Consider the following 20,206-nt stretch of genomic DNA (forward strand, 5'->3'; position numbering starts at 1 on the left):
CATTCTTCAAGCTCCTCCAATAGTTTTGAAGCGTACTCCAACTTATATATAGTTTTTATACTGTAGGGTATCTCACATTTTTTGTTCTTTATATTACTGTTGTAATGCTTTTTTTCTCACTGTTCTGGTCCCATCCTTTGTCTTTTTTTTTTATGCTGTATTATGGTGGCTCACTAGTGATTAGTTTGGCATTTTCTTATTGCATACTGTTCCTAGTGAGCATGGAAGGGTTAGGGTGTAGTCAGTCACACATCCAGCTTATGAGGCATTTATTTTTTTGGTTCTCAAGGAACCCCTTCTGAGGTAGCTGTGCAGTTCACCACAAGCCTGCTCACCCTGTATCTGGAACTGCATTAATGGAGAATAATTATATTAATGGTTTGTTGGAGAATTTCCAAGGTTTTTTCGTAAGGGAAGGCCATATATAAATGCCAGATGCCCCATTCAGTAGAATGTAAGGAACAAATTTTGAGTGAAGATTTTTCAAGAATAATCTTGAGGTTTTCTGTGGCAGTATTTTATGGTGATGTATAATTTGGCTAGTCTCCAGTGTTTCCATCAAATTTGACACTTGCAGCCTTTGAATGTTCGTACGTTTGACTGATTGATTTCAGTTATATGATTATTTTGTGTCAGATGTTGTTTAAAAAGTAATTTATATGTACAGTGTAGCAGTTAATTCAGGTAGCTGTACGTCTCTACCATACTGTACTAGGAAAGATCACTCTACAGCAGTTAGCCTTTGTTTACATGGTCTTGCAAATATTGACAGTTTATTTATCTTGAAGGTTCTTAAATTGTTTTTTCAGCAAGTTGTTGCATGTTGACTCTTGTTGGTTTAGTTATTGAAGCCTAACAGTATATTGTAGTGTTTTTTGTCCTCTTCATTCTATGAATTCCAGGTCTGGAAGTATGGACAGGAATTTGCATGAAAATTTTCGTAGGGTACATAAGTTTTTGCCTCTTATAATGTAGTGTAGTATATAATTGGCCAAGCATCTGCACCGGAGTATGATGAAGCCATCCACCTCCTACAGGTGGGGCAGCAGAACCTGGACCGACCCTGGACAGATGAGTGCCGTACCATTAGAACATCCAAGTTGCCTCCTCCAGCTGCGTCCTTCAAGGTTCATCGCTGTAGTCATTGCCCATACACCACTGCCAGTTCCAGTCACTTTAAGACTCACCTCTACACACACACTGGAGAGAGGCCATTTTCATGCCCTTACTGCCCTTACAGCTGCACACAAAATACTAATTTAAGGGCTCACATCCGTAAGCACACGGGAGAAAAACCGTACGTTTGCTCCATTTGTTCTTATCGTACAACCCAGAAGTCAAACTTGAATACACACATGCTTAAACACAAGACTGAGAACTTTACATCGTAATTGCTGTTGAGCTTCGGTTGAAAGGGTTAGTGAAAGGAAAGATACTGCCTTGTTTGTGTAGAAAACTACCAGTGTTTTATCATTCAAGTTGAACAAGTTCTAGAAATGTTGGTCAATTGTCTCTTATTTGTCACACCTGAGAATGTTGGTATTACCTTCATTTTAAGTTGATCCTTTAATATGGAGTGGCAATAGCTTAGAAAAGAAATGAGGTTGAAAATAACGTCCTGTTTTGTTAGGATTTGGATGGAAGATAATTTTCTTTGCTTGTATACATGAGATTTATATCAGCTGTTTTTGTTGAAAACCTGAAACTGTCTTTGTTCTCTGTGTCCATGTATTGTTTGTGCCTGGATGCTTTCTGGTCTCAGTTACAGAAGGAGATTTTTACCCTATAAAATGTTTACCTTAAGACTAGAAGTGTTTTAAGTTGCCATATTCTGGCTAGCCTTTGCATATGATGAGCACCAACTCCTCCTCTACAGATGAATCGAGGGCCCTTCGAGCAAAGAGAGAGCACTACAGTATCAGCGCCTGAGGAGGGTTCCGATGCTTCACGGATAACTTCTACCAAGATGCATCATTGCAATCAGTGTGACTACGCCTCATATAATGTGGCCCATCTTAGGACGCACCAGTATACTCATACAGGAGAAAAGCCGTTCTCTTGCCCTTACTGCCAGTACAGCTGTACACAGAAAGTCAATCTAAAGGCTCATATTCGAAGGCATACTGGAGAAAAGCCATATTCTTGTACAGTGTGCTCATATCGCACTGCAAGGAAATCTAACTTGAATTCACATTTTCTTTCACATTATCACAAGGAGTAAGACTGTGCCATTGCCTTGAAGGTAAGGAATTGAAACATTGATATTGAACACTTCACGGCTGTCTTTCACAGGGAGGACAAAAACTGACGAAGAGAGTTATGAGCAGCGTTTGGCACCTTTTGAGGGCTTATTAGCTTTGCCTAAGTGTTAAGAAGGCCATTTTCACTTTCCTGACTGTCAAGGCTACAGAAGTAACCCAGAGGGTAATTTGCACACAGCTATATCCAGCGACCATTCTAATACTTAGGGTTATACAGCTTATCTTTATTTTTTCTCTCATTTTGATTGGGCTGGGAGATCAAGTATGCATTTGGTTTTGTCAGCTGTAAGATAGGGAAAGTTGAAATTTATGAAATCAGAATCTGGAGATGGTTGCTCATGCACTTCACTGCTATTCTTTATTTTATGCTGTAAGCTTTGAAATGGATCTGATACTGAACTGAAATCCCATATAGTGTACCAGTGAACAGTGTTATAATAGATTGTGATTACGTTTCATGATATGAACACAACTTTCTAATTTTTTAAAATTCAGCATTTTTCCCATTTTGGTTTCGTTCATGGCAAGGCCCACCCTTATGCTTGGCCTTGTGTCTGTAGGCGTGGGCCAGAGAAGGGCATTGGGGCTATTTTACCAGTCATGGTCTTGCATTTGCAAACAAGATGAGGATTAAAGTGCATTCAAAATGGAATTTTTCGGTACCGTAATGCAGGTTGTCCATGGTAGCTTTTAACAAGCTTGTTTTCTCAGAGGCATATGGCTTTGTTGCTAGTATTGCAGTTACTATACTAGACATTTTTAAGGTGAAATACACAAAGCCTTTCTTTCTGTGGTATTTTTATTTTTATTATTTTGGCCGTATCTTTATGGTTTAAGATTTCTTTTTACTAGTAGGAATTTTCATTGTTCACAGTATTTTTTAATTGGTAAGATGTTTTAAAGAGAAAATGAGAGCCATAATTTTGTAAAGAAAAAAAGGGAGCAAAGCTGTTAGGTAGGCAAATCTCAGATAAGACCACTGCTTGCATGTTTTGTCACTTTTTGGTGAAGGAATTTGGCAGTATTTTTGATCAGTGATTCGTGTTCAATTCAACAGTCCTCCCCCCTCCCACAGATAGCTCTGGAGAGAGATGCTCATTGGCTTGGTGAAGTGGGTCCAGCAGACACGGTTCGGGACGCTTCGCACCCACCGTCGAAAATTCACCAGTGTTCTTATTGCTCTTATAGAACTCATAAATCTAGTCATCTACGAACTCATAACTTCATTCATACAGGGGAGAAACCATTTTCTTGCCCATTCTGCGAGTACAGATGCACCCACCAGTCAAACCTGAAGACTCATATCCGTATGCACACAGGAGAAAAGCCTTTTGCGTGCACACTTTGTTCTTATCGTGCTACACAGAAAGCAAATTTAAATACTCATATGATGAAGCATAACAGTGCAAAAGATTTTGTGGATACGTAGCGGGAAATAATGGTCCATTGTTTGTTACATGCGAGATTTATTTCATTCTGCCACATTGAAGAGCTGCCAGAATTGGAAAAATTAAAAAGTTTTTCATGACACCATGTCTAACATTAGGTAGGGCATAGTTCTGAATAATGGAAATCTACAGATAGCTATGTCCTTCATGGGATACAGTGTTCTTTCATCCTGCAAGAGTTTAAACAACCAAAATACCAAAGAATTTCAATAATTGAAGATGAAAATTTTGTGCATGAGAAATTCAGAGAGCATTTTAAGGGACATACCGAAATCTAGGTCAAAGAGATGCTGCAAAAAACCTCAGGCAATTTTGCTGTGTGCCTCTAAATGAGTACTGGTTGGTAACAGTACCTCCACAGTTGGTCTGCAACCATAAGTTGGTGGTCTGTTGCACTACCATTTCTCCGGTTATATACATGTAATTTCCTCTTTTGAGCACCTTGTTGTGTGAATGCTCTTTTGTCCATGCACTTGAAACCATTATTATAACTTACAGTTTACACTTTGCTAATCAGCCTCAGTTGTCAGATCTTTAAAACACCTCTTTCATTTGTAAGACACTCTTTGAGAAGGAGAATCCGTGCTCCTCCCAGTAACAATGTTAATTCCATGCAGGTGAATATTCCTTGGTATGATTTCATTCCTACCTTACCCCCTCTTTTTTTTTTTTTTTTTAACTGCCAAAGTTTTTTATTCTGAGTACAGTACAATATATTGATAGATTTTCTCTCTTAGTGCAACTGATAGACAGAATGTTCCTATTCATAATTCCTTAAATGTTGAGTATTTTGTAGGTCTTCAGGTAGTTTATTTTCTTCAGTAATGGCAGATCTCTTTTAGCATATTAGTTTGTCATTAAAATTTTGCTTATTTTTATATTAATCTCTCTTATTTAAAAAAAAAAATTATGTATATTTTTCTTATTTAAAAAAAAATATGTATATTTTTTTGTAATTTTCATGCTTGAAAGTGAAAAGAAATAAGTTATAGTAGTGGTTGGGACTTTATAAAAGTGTTCTGTTTGCATTGTATATTGTATTAAGTGAATGGAGTCACTAGGTGGATTTTTCTAAAAAGATTTATTTATATGATGTAAGAAATACATTATTGTAAGTAAATAGACTTCAGTCAAGCAGTTGTTCTTTAACCTCAGATGTACGTATTTTGTGTGTGCCATGTGTCCATACATTGATTATAGAAAATTCACTCACTCTGAACTAAACAATTCCTGTAAAGTCATGACATGCAATGCTTTGGTCCACAATATGTTGGAACAGACAGAGGAAATATATGTTACAAGCTATCTTTTTTTTTTTTTTTTTTTTTTTTTTTTTTTTTTTATTCATTTTTTCATTATTCAACTTCCAACATTACTCCCATCACCATTTGCAGGTGGGGCCGCAGAGTGCCATATCCCAAGGATATGTTCGGAGGTCATCATGTTCATCAGACATGAAGGTTCACCGCTGTCCGTTATGTTCCTACACCACTGCAGCCTCCAGCCACATGAAAGCCCATATGTACACACATACAGGGGAAAAGCCGCACAGTTGCAGCTTTTGCACGTATAAGAGCACCCATTCAAGTAATTTGCAAGCTCACATTCGAACACATCACACTGGAGAGAAGCCATATGTTTGCCCCTTATGTCCTTACCAAGCCACTAGGAAGCGTTCCTTGAAAATGCATATGTTCAAGCACGGCGGAGAAGCAAATAATGAGTGTCAGTTCTGAAGCGTTCTGCTGTTAGAATATCCCACTGGTGATTCAGTTGTCTTGAGATTCGAGGAAGTGTTATTGCTTTGTTAAAGATATTTATCCCCATCAGAAAATATGGTGGAAAGAAGGATAATTGCTATAGACCAATGGTATTAATTAACGCATCCCCAAAATTATATGATGTTGAAATATTGTACAGGTACAGTAATACTGAGGCAGCAAAGGAGGGTAGATTGTTTATATAGGTTTTTTGCTTGTTGCATTGACAATATTGGAGTGCTCAGTTGAGTTCAAGTGTCCCCTCCTAAAACATTGATAGCTTAGATATTTGAGGTGAACAAGATTTAGCAAAATGAGTGTTTTATGAGTATTATTATTACTAAAGTTTTCACTATTTTTACTAAAAATTATTTGAAATATAGATGGCCATTCTGTTTTGGGACTAAAAGGAGTATATAGTACAGATTGCTTAGTTGATTTTTTTTTTTTTTTTTTTTTTTTTTTTTTTCTTAGAAAATCCTGCTTGATTTCTTTTTAATGAAAGATCTCATGGAAGTAGTATGACAAAGACCTATAAGAATGGCCAGAAAATCATGGAAAAGAGCATAAATTAAGACGTAATATGTCTATGAATCAAGGGAAGAGCACATATTTAGAATTCATACATAAATACAGGCAGTCCCCAGTTATCAGTGATAGGATTTTTCGGTGCTTGTCTAGTGGCGAAAATCTGTGATTTTTGGCGCCGATTTTTAGCTTATCGGGCACCTATACATACCTAACAGAGGCGCCGATAACCGAAAATTGCTGATTTTCAGTTATTGGTGATTTTCGCTTATCATCACACCGTCGGAACGGCACTCCTGTCGATAACTGGGGACTGCCTGTGATGCAAAAGTCGCATGTTATCATTAACATGTTAACAACATTGTTTTAGCATTGTAATTGTCTTGGCAAACACACTTTTGCCTGAATTACATTTATGCAGTCTTGCCTCAGCTAAATTGCTATTATAGCATACAGTAATGCAAAAACATTCCTGAATTATGAGAACATATACAGTACAGTATTGATATATTCCAGCTTCAGATGCATGAAAATGTGCAAAATACATCATATGTTTCCTACTGTCACTCAAGCCTTGAGAGATGCTTTATATCATGACTTTCCAAGTCTCTACAGACAATTATGCTTTGATTAATAGCCATTATGAGATTTGGAATCTCTCAAATACATGGTAATGTGTGTAGTTTAAATAAGGCCATTATCATAGCTATCAGGTTCTGCCAGTAAGGCAGGAAGTGTGGCTCTCCTGGCATTAAAGGTAAATTCTGATGCTTTTATTGGGATTGTTGATTATTGTTATACAGTGCTACCCCACTTTATTGCAGATTTTTGTGGAACATCTTTCACGTTTCCACATGAACTTTCACCAATTGACAAATTTTTTATTGGCCGCATCTCTAAAATTATCACTAATGTGGGAAATAAAAATACCAAATTATACTGTATTGCACTGTACTAAACTAAATTTGTACGTATTTTCCTAACATACGAACCTACAATACTGTACATATAGTGCATGCTGAACAGTATACAAAGTAAAGATGTGTACACTACCTTCAGTACAGTACATACTGTATACAGTACTTGAAGTTTTGATCCATGTCATAGCTTTCTTAGTACGTACCCACGTACAGGCAGTCCCCAGTTAACGGTGGCCTCGGTTATCGGCAATCCGCTTTTATGGCGCTTGTCTAGCGATGACGATAACTGGATTTTCGGTGCCTACAAGCGCTGTTATTGCCAATTTTCGGTTATCGTCACGCTGTTGGGAATGGAATCCCCGCAGATAACTGGGTACTGCCTGTATTTTAGGTATGCTCTATACTGTACAGTAGTACTGTCCTAAAATATGTACGCTGCACAGTAAATATAATTTCAAAATCATCTTACAACACAGCAAAATATCAATAAAATGTACGTACATTATGGGCAGTACGATGCGCAAAGTTATGTTAGGCAATAATTATAGGCGGATACGTAATGTTGTAATATGACTTGGAAATGATATTGGGGTGTTCTGGGATGATAGTTTGAGGTATATGTTTGTTTGAACTGTTAAGTTGGGTGATGAACTGTTAAAATAGGTAGTTACACGAGTAACAGTGGGAGGAGGGTAATGTAAGGTGACTTTGGGTGTTTTGGGATGATGGTTTGGGGTGTATTTTTGTTTGAAATATTAAATTGTTTTAGTATGATAATATAAGATATATTTTTGTTTGAACTTTCAAATTAGGCAGTGAACTGTTAAAATAGGCATTATAAGTATTTTTAGAGGGGATTTTGCATTTCTGTAGTGGGTTCTGGAATCTATCCCCATGAAAAAGTGGGGTAGCACTTCTGAACTGGAGTTTCAAGCTTTGTTTTCATAAATTTTTTTTTACACTTTTTTTCTCCCCCGCTCAGTATGACTACTGAGGAGTGCTGTGCTTGTTTGTGATCTGTTTCAAGTGATGAAATACTTTAATTCATTCCTCAGTTTGCTGAACATGAGTGAATGCATATTTTTGAATGTATTGTTTGCTTGTAACCCTTCGTTGTACCTTATTTGAAAATGCCTAAGATGAAGGATTCTCCTATCTCTGTTGACTTGTTCATAATGCCAGTCTGGTATACAAATATAGTAACCAAGCCACGATATATCGACCCTGGTGTCTTCTGTTGGTGTGCAATACAGTATTCATCACACTGCTAAAAATTTATGTATGGAGAACCCATATTCTATTATATGAATGTGGTCCCCATTGGTCCTAGTGTGACAAATAAAGTAGAATGGGTGAGGAAGTTAGGTATCTTGCTTCAGATAGTATAAGATCAGTAACGGTAAAGTTTGCTCAGTTAGCTTGTCCTCTTGCTAGTCCAGTAGAATAATTTTGCTTGGTTATTCATTTGTTTACATATTAATTACAGAACGCAAATTTCATCCCAGTTAAACTATTATCTCAAAATTTTCTGGGCTGGTACCTGAAAGGGTTGCATTTCTTTATTGTAAACAAAATGAACATTATTCTTTTCTGTGCATAGAGAGTATACAAGGGAGCATAGCCACAGACACTGTAATAATTGGGCAATGTGACTGGTTTGTGATTTGTGAGCAGTTGGGGTGATGAATGTAAATTTTTTGTCTTGATCTTATTCACTGCTATACAGTATATAGTCACTTCTGTCATAAGGTATTAGTTGTCATTATTTATCTTGATGATACATGCAGCAGGCACGTATTTTGTGCTGTACTGTACATGTTTGCATTTATTTAATGACAATCTTTATCCAAAGAAATCTGCTTTCTTGTCTTCGTCTTCATCCTAGATTGTTAATTCCTTTACCCTGACATGATATTTCTAAAAAGAAAAGACTGTTAAACATGGACATAACATGTTGCAGTATTCTTGAAATGAATGGATATTTATGGAGAATTGTTTAAATTGAATGCCTTTGTTGAAGTCAAGAAGTATAGAAGAGCCATCACTTTGCAGGTGGGACAGCTGCAGCAGCAGAGCATCAGTTATGGCGAAGAAGATAGCAGAAGATCGTCTGCTTTGCATGTGTTGAAGTCTCCAGGCAAAAAGTTACATTGTTGTCCATTCTGTAATTATGTCACAAACCGAAGTGCAGACCTTCATAGGCACAAGTATAAACACACTGGAGAGAAACCATTTTCGTGCCCCTTTTGTGAATACAGGTGTACCCATCAGACAAACCTAAAGGCTCATATTCGTAGGCACACAGGAGAAAAACCTTTTGCCTGTACATTGTGTCCATACCGTTCAACTCAGAAAACAAATCTAAGAGCTCATATGTTGAAACATAAAACCGCTGTTTCATATTATGATGTGTAAGAGTTCCTTTAAAAGATTTGGTCAACTAGTAAATTTACTATGGGTCTCTGTGGAGAACAATGGAAATAAACCTTATTCTTATAGCACAAAGAGTAAGGAGATACTTTTACCGCATCATTACCCTGCTGTACAGTTTTTCCTTCAGAAGATCTTTAAATGATTTACTCCTACAACTGTTCCCAACGTCAACTCCTACAACTGTTCCCAACGTCATTATTTTCTGACAATCTTGATTGAGCATATATCTGATGATTAATGCTTCTGGATTGTTCATGTATCAGTTACATCTACTCTTAGTTTTTCATGCATAAAGTTGCTGTAATCTGAAGTGAAGCCTTGCAATCTTCTGCTCCCATATTCTCAGTACTTAAACCTATTGGTGAATTGCTGTTTAGAAATCTGTAGGAGTTAAAGCTTATACTCTGATATGGGAGTGTGTTATGGTAATGGAACTAATGAAAGTTAGGTTGGCTGTTTGCATATGGGAGACTTACTCCTTGATGGGAGGATTGTGAGCAAATCTCTGAACTAACAGGTAGTTTGCCTCACCTGGGGCCTCCTTCCTGGTCATGGAAGCTCAAAGGAAGGAGACCCATGCCTCTGATCTGTTGAACATGTGTTATGTTCAGCTGCAAGACTTCTGGGCCTTAGAGTAAATGGAAGGTAACATCATTGATTCGAAGATAGGCTTGGATGAACCCATATTGTTGGGGACAATAAAGCTGAAGATAGCCAACAGGTCTGTTCATTGTCAGTCCCTCTCTCCCCCTGCTAGAGAGAGGGTAGGAGTTTCATCTATTAGTCCAAAAAGAGCTAGATTATAGACAGTATACTCAGTCATCTACAGCACTCTTTTATACCCTTAGAATGATATAAAAGAGAAGATAGGAGGCCAGTCTTACACACCTCCTCTTGCAGCCATACACCGTATGTGAGATGCTACCTGACCTCAAGAGCCGGGTGATCTACATGACTGATGAGCAGCCACCACAGAACCCAAGGAAAAAAGAGTCCGAGGATCTATGGGCGACATCCCAAAGGGAAAAAGGAGGTGAATGTGGGCTGTTGTGACTGTATTCCCGTCCTTAGTACCTGTCTGACGGAGTCTTCCTGAATGCCAGGGGCGGACCAATGCCCCTGACCTTATGAAATCTCGCCCGGAAAGTATAATTGTCCACCAAGTCAGCTGTGGGGCATGTCTATTTGATCATCATACATAAAGTCAAAAGAAATGGAAGTCCTAGACACCACATCTTGGCTGAGTCTGAACCAAAAACAAGTTGTTGGCATTAGTTTGGAGGTGAAGTCCTAAGTGGTAATGCAAAAGGCTTTTTGGCACTGGGTAGCCTTTAGGGTCCTTAGAAACGGAATGGTGATACACTGTTGCTGTTGATCTCCAAATGAATCGGGCAGAACGGCCGTGAGTCGTAAGCCCAAGACTTGAATCATGGATGTGAAAGACATCTAGACTCCAACAGCATCTGAAGTTCCTAGGAGGGTCACTCATTCAAGTGCTGGCAAGCCCCAGTATTTCTAACCATGGATACGAAAGATGACTCCTTGACGTCAAAAGCATCTGGTGTTCCCACGAGGTTACCTATCTTTGAACTGACCAGACCCAATTGTTGCTAAACTTCACTGACCAGACGAGAAGTGATATTTTCAATAGTACAGTCAGTGGCTATTATGCCCATGGTCCATGAAGACAGTGCCGAACAGTAACAGCTCCCATGCGTAAAGACTTCAGGTTTCTATGTTAGGAAAAATACAAATTACTTTGAAAATTTGTCATTTTTTACCTTTTTTGTGAAACTATTGTCAGTGATTTTCAAGGTTGATGGATGAAAGGTAATGAGGAGCAAGACATTGTTGATGTAGCTGAGAGTAGAACTGTAAATATACAGCATGAATTATTAAGTAACCCTGGGCCCTGATTGTCTGTTATAGATGTATGTTACATATTTTACAATGTGTATAAATGCTAAATCCAGCTACATATTGAATGTATGGAACTTGCAGTCCAGTTGCATACATCTATGAGATTATAATTAGAAATTGAATATATTGCATAGGAAGTTAGTATACACTATTGTTTTTGTGTACAAAGGTACTGTATCTTGAATTTGTACAAAAAAAATAAAAGTTTTTCATGGTAAACAATAAATCTATGCAAACTTTCTCATAAGTTGTTTTTATAACAGCACAGGATACATGTCAGGGCATAGCATTAGATGTGCAGTTGTGTTTCCTCATTAGGTAGAAGATAACGAAGAGTTATAGATTTTCTTTCAGTGAAGGAATAGATGTATAGAATGATCTGGGAGGTTGTCTAAATATTTTGGTTGGTTGGGAAGTATTCTCTCTCTCTCTCTCTCTCTCTCTCTCTCTCTCTCTCTCTCTCTCTTACTGTTGCAGTTTTTTTTTTAACATTGAATGCTACCTTTTCTTCAAAAGTTGTAATCAGTAGTACTGTTCTTTACATTTTCATTTGTATGGTATAGAAAAAATACAGTACTGTACTCGCCTATACTTTGAAGATGAGAAGTGCTTGACTATAGGGAAGTACTGAAGACATGGCAAAACTTATATCGAGGCTTCCTGAATTACATTTTTTTGCACACTGTAGAGTTCCAACGGACAAGCCTATGGTATATAGTAGCTGATAAATACTTAGAATTGTTATATTTCACTTAAAACCACAATGAAAACTATGTATACTCTCAAGTTTCAGCAGGCTAGGTGATAATGGTGAACACTTAAAAATTATATTTCACTAAACATTAAAAATCAGTCACCAGAGACATCCAGTGATAGTAGGGGCAGAGGGTTGCAGAAAGTGAGCGAGAGGTGAGGGCAAGCCAGCTGTTACAGGATGAGATGAATGGTGGGAAGATGATATCGCCATTGAAAATACTTGCATAAAGTTTCTTATTACAGCTTGTTTGAAGGCTTTCCTCTGTTTATGGTTAAATGCATTGTGAAAGTGAAACCCTATCATGTTTGACAGTTGTTCAGTGAACTTAATATCATGAGTCCTTTTTTCAGTTTCCTTGCACAGGAAGGAAGAATTAGCTTCTTTATCAGCATCCATGTTGTCTGTTCTTATAATCCATGAGTTCATCATCACTCGGCAAAATTGTTACCAGTACAGTATATCCTTGTCACCTACAACCCAGTCATCAGTTTCTTCCCCATCATCATGTACTGGTGTGATGCATTCATCGTTTGTTTCTGGGCATTAAAACCCTCAAACTCCACCCTTTTGGCCTTTGTGGCAAACATAGCCGTTGGATGCCATAGAGATCATGAAAATGGCACCCTTGACATTAAATATCTTCTGAAATACAGAAATCAGTCCTTCTTTACTTGTGATTATGTGCATGGAATTTGATCATGTGTTATCTTTATGTTCTGAATAATTCCCAGATCCATAGGTTGGATATAGCTGGTTGCATTAGGTATGAAGCAGAGACACTATTACAGAAACGTTTTACTTGAGGGGCTTTCTTTTACTATTAGTTGGTGTATAATTTTTTTTCTTAGAGTAGGGGCAAATGAAATTATAATGTTCTCTGTCAGCTCACTAACATTTCTTGATGTAGACTAATATGTATAAATTTTAATCTGATTAAAGAGAACAGCCATCCTCTTGTAAACAGATCATCGCATTTGCGGTAAATTGGCTATTTTGATCTTGTATCATTGACAGTTACTTCGCAGATATTTTTCATTGTCTTTGTGTAAGCCAAGAAAAATAAGAGCCATATCATTTTGCAGGTGGAACAACAGCAGCAGAGCCTCTTTTTTGTTGAAGAAGGCAGTAGAATGTCTACCATGCCTATGTTCAGCAGCCCCTCCTGCAAGTTGTACCACTGCAAAATATGTAGTTATGTTACACACAAAAGTTCTGATCTTCTAAGGCACAAATACACACATACAGGAGAGAAGCCTTTTGCTTGTTCATACTGTTCATTCAGATGCAACCGAAAGGCAAATCTTAAAACTCACCTCTTCAGGCATACAGGTGAAAAGCCGTATGCTTGTGCTCACTGCCCCTATCGTTCGTGTAGCAAGTCGGCCTTAAATACACATCTTCTAGTGCATAACAAGGAGTAATGTCAGAAAATTAAGTGGTGGTTATAGTATGTATTACAGAGATATAAAATAAATCTTTAATTTATTGAGTCTATTTTATTCAACTTTCAAATTTAGTGAAGTGGGCAATGAACTCAGTAGATATTTCCATGTTGTATTTGAAGACTTTCAAGAACTATCTTACATTCTTCTGACTCATGAAATTATTGTAGGCTGTTTTTTATAGTAACCATTTCACTAAAGTTTTACTTGTTTTTGGTAATTCAGCCTCTTTTGTCTCAGCTTTGTTTTACCGTCTCGTTTAGGAAGTACGATACAGTATTACAAATTTGTTTGGTATGCAGGCATTCCAGCCAGTGCCCCAAAGTAGAAGTTGGTAATCTTCAAATAGCACTGGTTAATACATAGCTTGTTTCTGTTGACAAGCTGTGGAACGTTATAACTGTTTTATCCCCAACGTGTACCTAACTTTCTCTTTATTGAAGGTGAAATTTTATTGCTGTATGCACCCTTACCTTTATAAGATGCAGAATTATTGCTTCTTTTGGGAAGTCCTGGGCATTTTTTCTTTTTCTCTTTCATGTTTCCTTTGGATATAGATTAGGTAAGGACTACAGTCTGATCACTTCAGTGGCCTCGGGAGTATTTTACAGGACATGTCCCCAAGGGTTCTTTCGGCGCTTCATTGGCCCTAGAAGAACAGATTTGTTGGGTAAGCCCTACATGTCTAAAAATTTGACTCATGGGTTGATTATAATAGTTCTCATTAATGTTAATGCAGCATAGCAGTGAGTTGGTTGAAGAATAACTTCATTGCGCAAGTGAAAAAATTTAAATTCATGTGTTATGGCATAGTTATTAATGTTCCATAAGGTGGAAGGCTTACCTTCAGTGGCTAATTTATTGAGTTACTTTTCTGTTTGTGCGTAATGCTTCCATTCAAGTTTTTGCAGTACAAATATAAAATTCCTTTATTACTTCGTGTTATATGCATGGTACTTGGTTTTATGAGGCTTGTAACATCTCTGAGAAATTACTTTTAAACCCAAGTCATCTTAACATTTGGCGTACCAAGACATACTCATTTCCAAATTTTTAAATGGGTTAAGGTCTTGTCCTCTTGAATAGGTAGAAGAGGTTTAAGCAGCCATATGAAAAGAAAAAATTGTACTAAAATCTTGAGACTATTATCAGCGGTCACTTACGTGTTAGGTATTCAGTATTTTGTATACTGTACTATATTACAGCTGGGGCTCTTGAGTCACACTGATAAATACAGATGTTTTACTGATTTGGTACCTTGTTCATTTACTTCGTACTCTTCCTCCTTGTAGGAGGAATTAAGTTTCTGTTGACATCACTGTTACTATCTACATTTAAGTATACAACATTATGGGCAGGGATTCTTTTACGTGCAAAAATTCGCATGAAAATTCAGATATTTGTGAAGCATATGGATGGGAGGTGAGTTTGTGTCGCACTGATAACATTTTGATTTAACAATAGGAAATATGTGCATTTGGCCATTTCTAATTTTTGTTTCTCACCCAATTCAATGGTCCTCCCCCCTCCCACAGATGGGTCTGGAGAGTGGTCTTCATTGGCCTTCTGAAGAGTATCCAGCAGCTGTTGGTGTAGGAGCTCCACCCCCAACGCTGAAAGTGCATCAGTGTAGTTGCTGTCCTTACAGTACCCGTAAAGCTAGTCATCTGCGAGCACACATGTTTATTCACACTGGAGAGAAGCCATTTTCCTGTCCATATTGCAATTACAGGTCTACTCAGCAAACTAACCTAAAGGCGCATATTCGAAAGCATACTGGGGAAAAGCCGTTTGCTTGTACAGAGTGCTCCTACAGGTCAGCTAAAAAATCAAATTTGAATGCCCATATGATAACACACAAGTCTAAAAGTGATTATGTGCAGTTTTAGTGGCACTGAAAAAGATGAGGTTTTGCATTAAGAGGTGGGACAGTTTAGCTTCTGTAGCTATGAAATTCATGCAAATTTATTTTTTTACTGGAATAACCAGGAGAAGGATTCACAGATCCACATCACCTATTCCTCTACAGCTGGTGAGCTGGTATGGATTACTGGTTCAGCCATATGAAAATAAGTTGTCTGAGTGTTATTTGTGCATTTGTTATTCCTAGCATTTTTTTTTTTATATATATATTTTACAGTCCACTACCGGTATTTGCGGGGGGATGTGTACTGCAATCCCCCCGCGAATAGCTAAAATCTACGAATATTTGACACTCCTAAAAAAACGTTATAACTGCCCATTTTGATAATTCAAACCAAAAAAACCCCTCTGAAAATGCTTGTACCTGAGTATTTTAATAGTTTCATCACAGAAACTCTATTTAGTCATGAAAATGGTATGAAAATACAGTAATTAGTGAATATTTCTCTATGGAAAATACTGCGAATGGGCGAATTTTCCACGAATGATATGTGTATGCATTCCACAGAAAAATCCGCAAATAAGTGAATCCGCGAATCCGGAACCACAAATAGGGGGGGTCCACTGTAATACCGATAATAAATGTGAGTTTGATAATGTTGAAAATCCATTGTGGTCTGAGTTTTGTGTGCATTTGTTATTCCCAGCTTATTTTTATGTTTATATTTTTTCACCAACAACAGACACGAGTAAGATAACGTTGCATTGCAGCTGGTACTAAGTTTTGAATTGGATTTCTCATTCTGTGTTTGTATTGATAGTTAGACTAGGCTGTGAAGGAGCCTGAGGTGCTAGTTAATGATTTGCCATTCCATCCTTGTGAAAAAAAAAAAAAGTCATGTATAGTATGATTATGATGTGCCTAAATGAAAGCCTATTAAGTACAACTTCCAGTGGTTATAAGAGCTTCTTGGATTCCATCTCAGTCATTGTTCAGCAGGCATCAGATTTTAATTTTTTGTTGAGTAATTCTCATAGCTTGGAAATGTAAATACAGGCAGGCCCCAGCTATCAGCAGGGGTTCCATTCCTGACAGCATGACTAACCGAAAATTGCTGATAACTGGATGTCGGCGCCGCTGTTAAGAGGGGATCATTGCCGACAAGCGGAAATCGGCGCATCTCAGAGCCGAAAATCCAGTTATCTTTGTTGTTAGACAAGCGCCATAAAACTGGACCGTCGATAACTGGGGACTGCCTGTATTGAGTCCTCTTTTAGTTACATGAATAGAATAGGTTTGCAACAGTACATCATGTACACTTGTTTGGGTTTTAGTTCATCACTGCTTTGTATTTGCTTGGTGGCAAACACTTCAGTTTTGGTTTTACAAATTTAAAAGTTTGAAATATACAAGAAAATATTTTCCAGTGCTTTAAACTTTGGAATTTGAAGGTAATAAAAATAAAACTCCAACTATGTGCATTCATTAACCAGAGCATGAGTCTCTCCCTATCTCTCAATCTTGACCCTGTGTGGTACTGTAGATAGTTGACAGTTATCATCTTTACATAATTGTCAACTATACTCTGGTCACCCTGTCGTAGGTTGGTTTAAACTGTAAAGTGCTTGATCCTGTTTGATGATCATGTGTACGCCTGGTATGAAGACTCACAGATACTTAGTTTGCTTCTACACCTATTCATTATCCAGCCTCCTCAAAGCTCATACATCACTCTAATTGAAAAATGTTGAAAAGTTGAGCCAAAATTGAATTGTTGACCAAACCTTTGGAAGGTTTCCAGCAATGCCAGTGAGCTACCACAACCTTATACAGTTGTTAGCAGCAAATTCTGCAGATATATTTTTATATATGCAGGTAGTGGATATGAATAGCAAAGTAATATTTTGGTATTTTGAGGGTTAATAGGGGCCTGTGTAACTTACTGACCAGTTTGCCCAAACTAACTTGGTCCCACAGTGTATAGATGTGATAAGGTCTTCATCATTACACTGGGTGGAAGTTTGTATTTCTTCGTTTTATGTGGAGCTTACAGTATATGTGAAACAAAATTTGTCATTTTATACTGTAATTGTTTGTTTCTGTACTTTATTTAGTTTAACCATGCCTTTTTTTTTTTTACTAAATTTATTTTTTATTATTTTTGACCATTTTAAGTCTGAGTTCAATTATGAAAGGTGTAAGGTTGTGTTGCTAATAATGTCTTAGAAAAGTGAGACAAATTATTTGTCTCACCAATTGTCAAGCTCAACAATAAAGTGATTTGGATATTATTTCATCACTTTATTGGGACGAAATGAAAACTATTAGGTGAAGCATTTTGTTATTTAATGACTGAAAGATTAATGGTCAAGATAAAGCCCAGTAACTAACTGGATGTTTGCAGTATTCCTGTCTGTGGCAAAGGCATTGCTTTGCTTGCTGGAAGCATCTTTTACTTGTAAAAATTCACCTAGAAATTTCAAGTTGAGGATAATAAAAATTTATTTGTGAAGGGTATGAATGAAAGTAAACTTGCTGAGACAGCATTTATTTTTAATAGGAATGAAGTGTTTGGCAGTTTTTGATCTTTGTTTCCTGTCCAATTCAACGGTCCTCCCCCTCCCGCAGATACTAGGTCTGGAGAGTGATCCTTGTTGGCCTTATGAAGAGGATCCAGTAGCTGTCGATGTAGGAGCTCCACCCCCAGGGCTGAAAGTGCATCAGTGTAGTTGCTGTCCTTACAGTACCCGTAAAGCTAGTAATCTACGAGCACACATGTTTATTCACACTGGAGAGAAGCCATATTCCTGTCCATATTGCAATTACAGGTCTACTCATCAAACTAACCTTAAGGCACATATTCGAAAACATACCGGGGAAAAGCCTTTTGCTTGTACAGAGTGCTCCTACAGGTCAACTAAAAAATCAAATTTGAATACCCATATGATAACACACAAGCCAAAAAGTGATTATTTGCCATTTTAGGGCACTTAAAAGATGAGGTTTTGCATTAACAGGTGGGAGAGTTTAGCTTCTGTAGTTATGAAATTCATGTGAATTTATTTATTTTTACTGGAATAACCAGTAGAAGGAGTCACAGGTCCACATCACCTATTTCTTTACTGCTGGTGAGCTGATATGGGTTGCTGGTTTAACCTTAGGAAAGTAAATTGTTGGCTGAGTGTTATTTGTGCATTTGTTACCCCGAGCTTTTCATTTTATTTTTACATTTTATCCCCAATAACAAATGCAAGTTTGATAATGTGGAAAATCCATTGTGGTGTGAGTGCTGTGTGCATTTGTTATTCCCAGCTTGTGTTTATTTATTTTTATATTTTTTCACCAGGAACAAACATGAGTATGATAGCATTGTATTTATTGTATTGTTTGTGTGTTTACTATCCCAAGCATTTTTGCAGATGGTACCACGTTTTAAATTGGGGTTCTTATTCTGTATTTGTATTGATAGTTAGACTAGGCTCTAAAGTAGCCATAGGAGCTAGTTAATGATTTGTCGTTCCATCCTTTTTTTTAGACTAGGCTCTGAAGTAGCCTTAGGAGCTAGTTAATGATTTGCCGTTCCATCCTTATAAAAAAAACAAAATCATGCATAGTATGATTATGATATACCTAAATGAAAGGCTATAGAGTACAACTTCCAGTGGTTATAAGAGCTGTTTGGATTCAATCTTAGTCATTGTTCAGCAGGCATCAGATTTCCTTTTTTGTTGAGTAATTCTCTTAGCTTGGAAATATAAATATTGAGTCCTCTTTTAGTTCCATAAATAGAATAGGTTTGCAATATTCCGTAGTACTTAATGTACACTTGTTTGAGTTTTGGTTCATCACTGCTATTGTGTTTGTGTGGCGGCAAACTCAAGATTCTTTTATAATAATGCTAGATCACTTCTCTAGGCCATTTTGTTTTCTCATGCTGCATTAAGAAAATGGAAAATTGAAGTAAACACTTCAGTTTTGGTTTTACAAATCTAAAAGTTTAGAATATAAAAGAAAACATTTTCCAGTGCTTTAAACTTTGGAATTTGAAGGTAATAAAAATAAAATCCAACTGTGTGGATTCATTAACCAGTTATTTTCTTTACATATCTGTTAACGATATTCCCATCAACCTATTGTAGGTTGGGTTGTACTAAAGTGCTTGGTCCTGTTTAGTGATCACATATGTACATCTGGTATGAAGACTCACAGATGCTCAGTTTGCTCCTACACCAATTCAGTCCAGCCTCCTCAAAGCTCATCCGTACACTCTAATTGAGAAACATTGAAAAGTTGTATATGTATGAGTAGCAGAGGCATTTGCTCAAATTGACCCTGAGACCAAAGAAACATAAAGAGTACTTATAATCACCACTGAATTTCTCTCTTCACCTACTTAAGACCTGGGAAATTAAAGCATAGGCTGTTGATAACTCGGAGGGTACACTGATATCGCTCCCCCCCCTCCCTTCCTAGCTTGCAGAGGCAGTGTATGGTTGTGTGCCACACTGTGAAAGGTTTTCAGCAATGCCAGTGAGCTATCACAACCTTACACAGTAGTTATTTGCATATTCTGCAGATATAAAAGCATTTTTGAAGGTAGAGGATATGAATAGCAAAGTCATATTTTGGTATTTTTGAGGGTCAGTAGGAGCATATGTAACTTAATGACCAGTTTGCCTAAACTAACTTGGTCCCACAGTGTATACTGTAGGTGTGAGAAGGTCTTATCATTATGCTTGGTGAAAGTCGATAGTTTTCTTTATTTTATGTGGAGCTTACAGTATATATGAAACAAAATTTTGTCATTTTATACTGTAGTAGTTTATTTTTCTATACTTTATTTAGTTTAACCATGCCTTTCTTGTACTAATTA

At 37.2% G+C, this 20,206-nt stretch overlaps 1 protein-coding gene across 41 annotated transcripts in view; it reads left to right on the forward strand.

Moving 5' to 3' along the window:
* The window catches only part of LOC136844994 (zinc finger and BTB domain-containing protein 14-like), a 256,025-nt gene that overhangs the window by 44,116 nt on the left and 191,703 nt on the right, over positions 1-20,206 (forward strand). Inside the window, exon 6 of one of the 41 annotated variants that reach the window (XM_067114521.1) lies at positions 17,962-19,402. The exons of 37 other annotated variants lie outside the window; for them this stretch is intronic. In XM_067114521.1, coding sequence (XP_066970622.1) covers positions 17,962-18,318 — 357 coding nt within the window. In that variant the 3' untranslated portion in view covers positions 18,319-19,402. Of the gene's footprint in view, positions 1-1,876; positions 4,844-13,109; positions 16,806-17,961; positions 19,403-20,206 lie in introns of those variants that run through there. 3 more of the 41 variants (XM_067114530.1, XM_067114524.1, XM_067114525.1) reach the window with 3 other exon arrangements.

Source organism: Macrobrachium rosenbergii, chromosome 13 (assembly GCF_040412425.1).
Source record: "Macrobrachium rosenbergii isolate ZJJX-2024 chromosome 13, ASM4041242v1, whole genome shotgun sequence".
NCBI lineage: Eukaryota > Metazoa > Arthropoda > Malacostraca > Decapoda > Palaemonidae > Macrobrachium > Macrobrachium rosenbergii.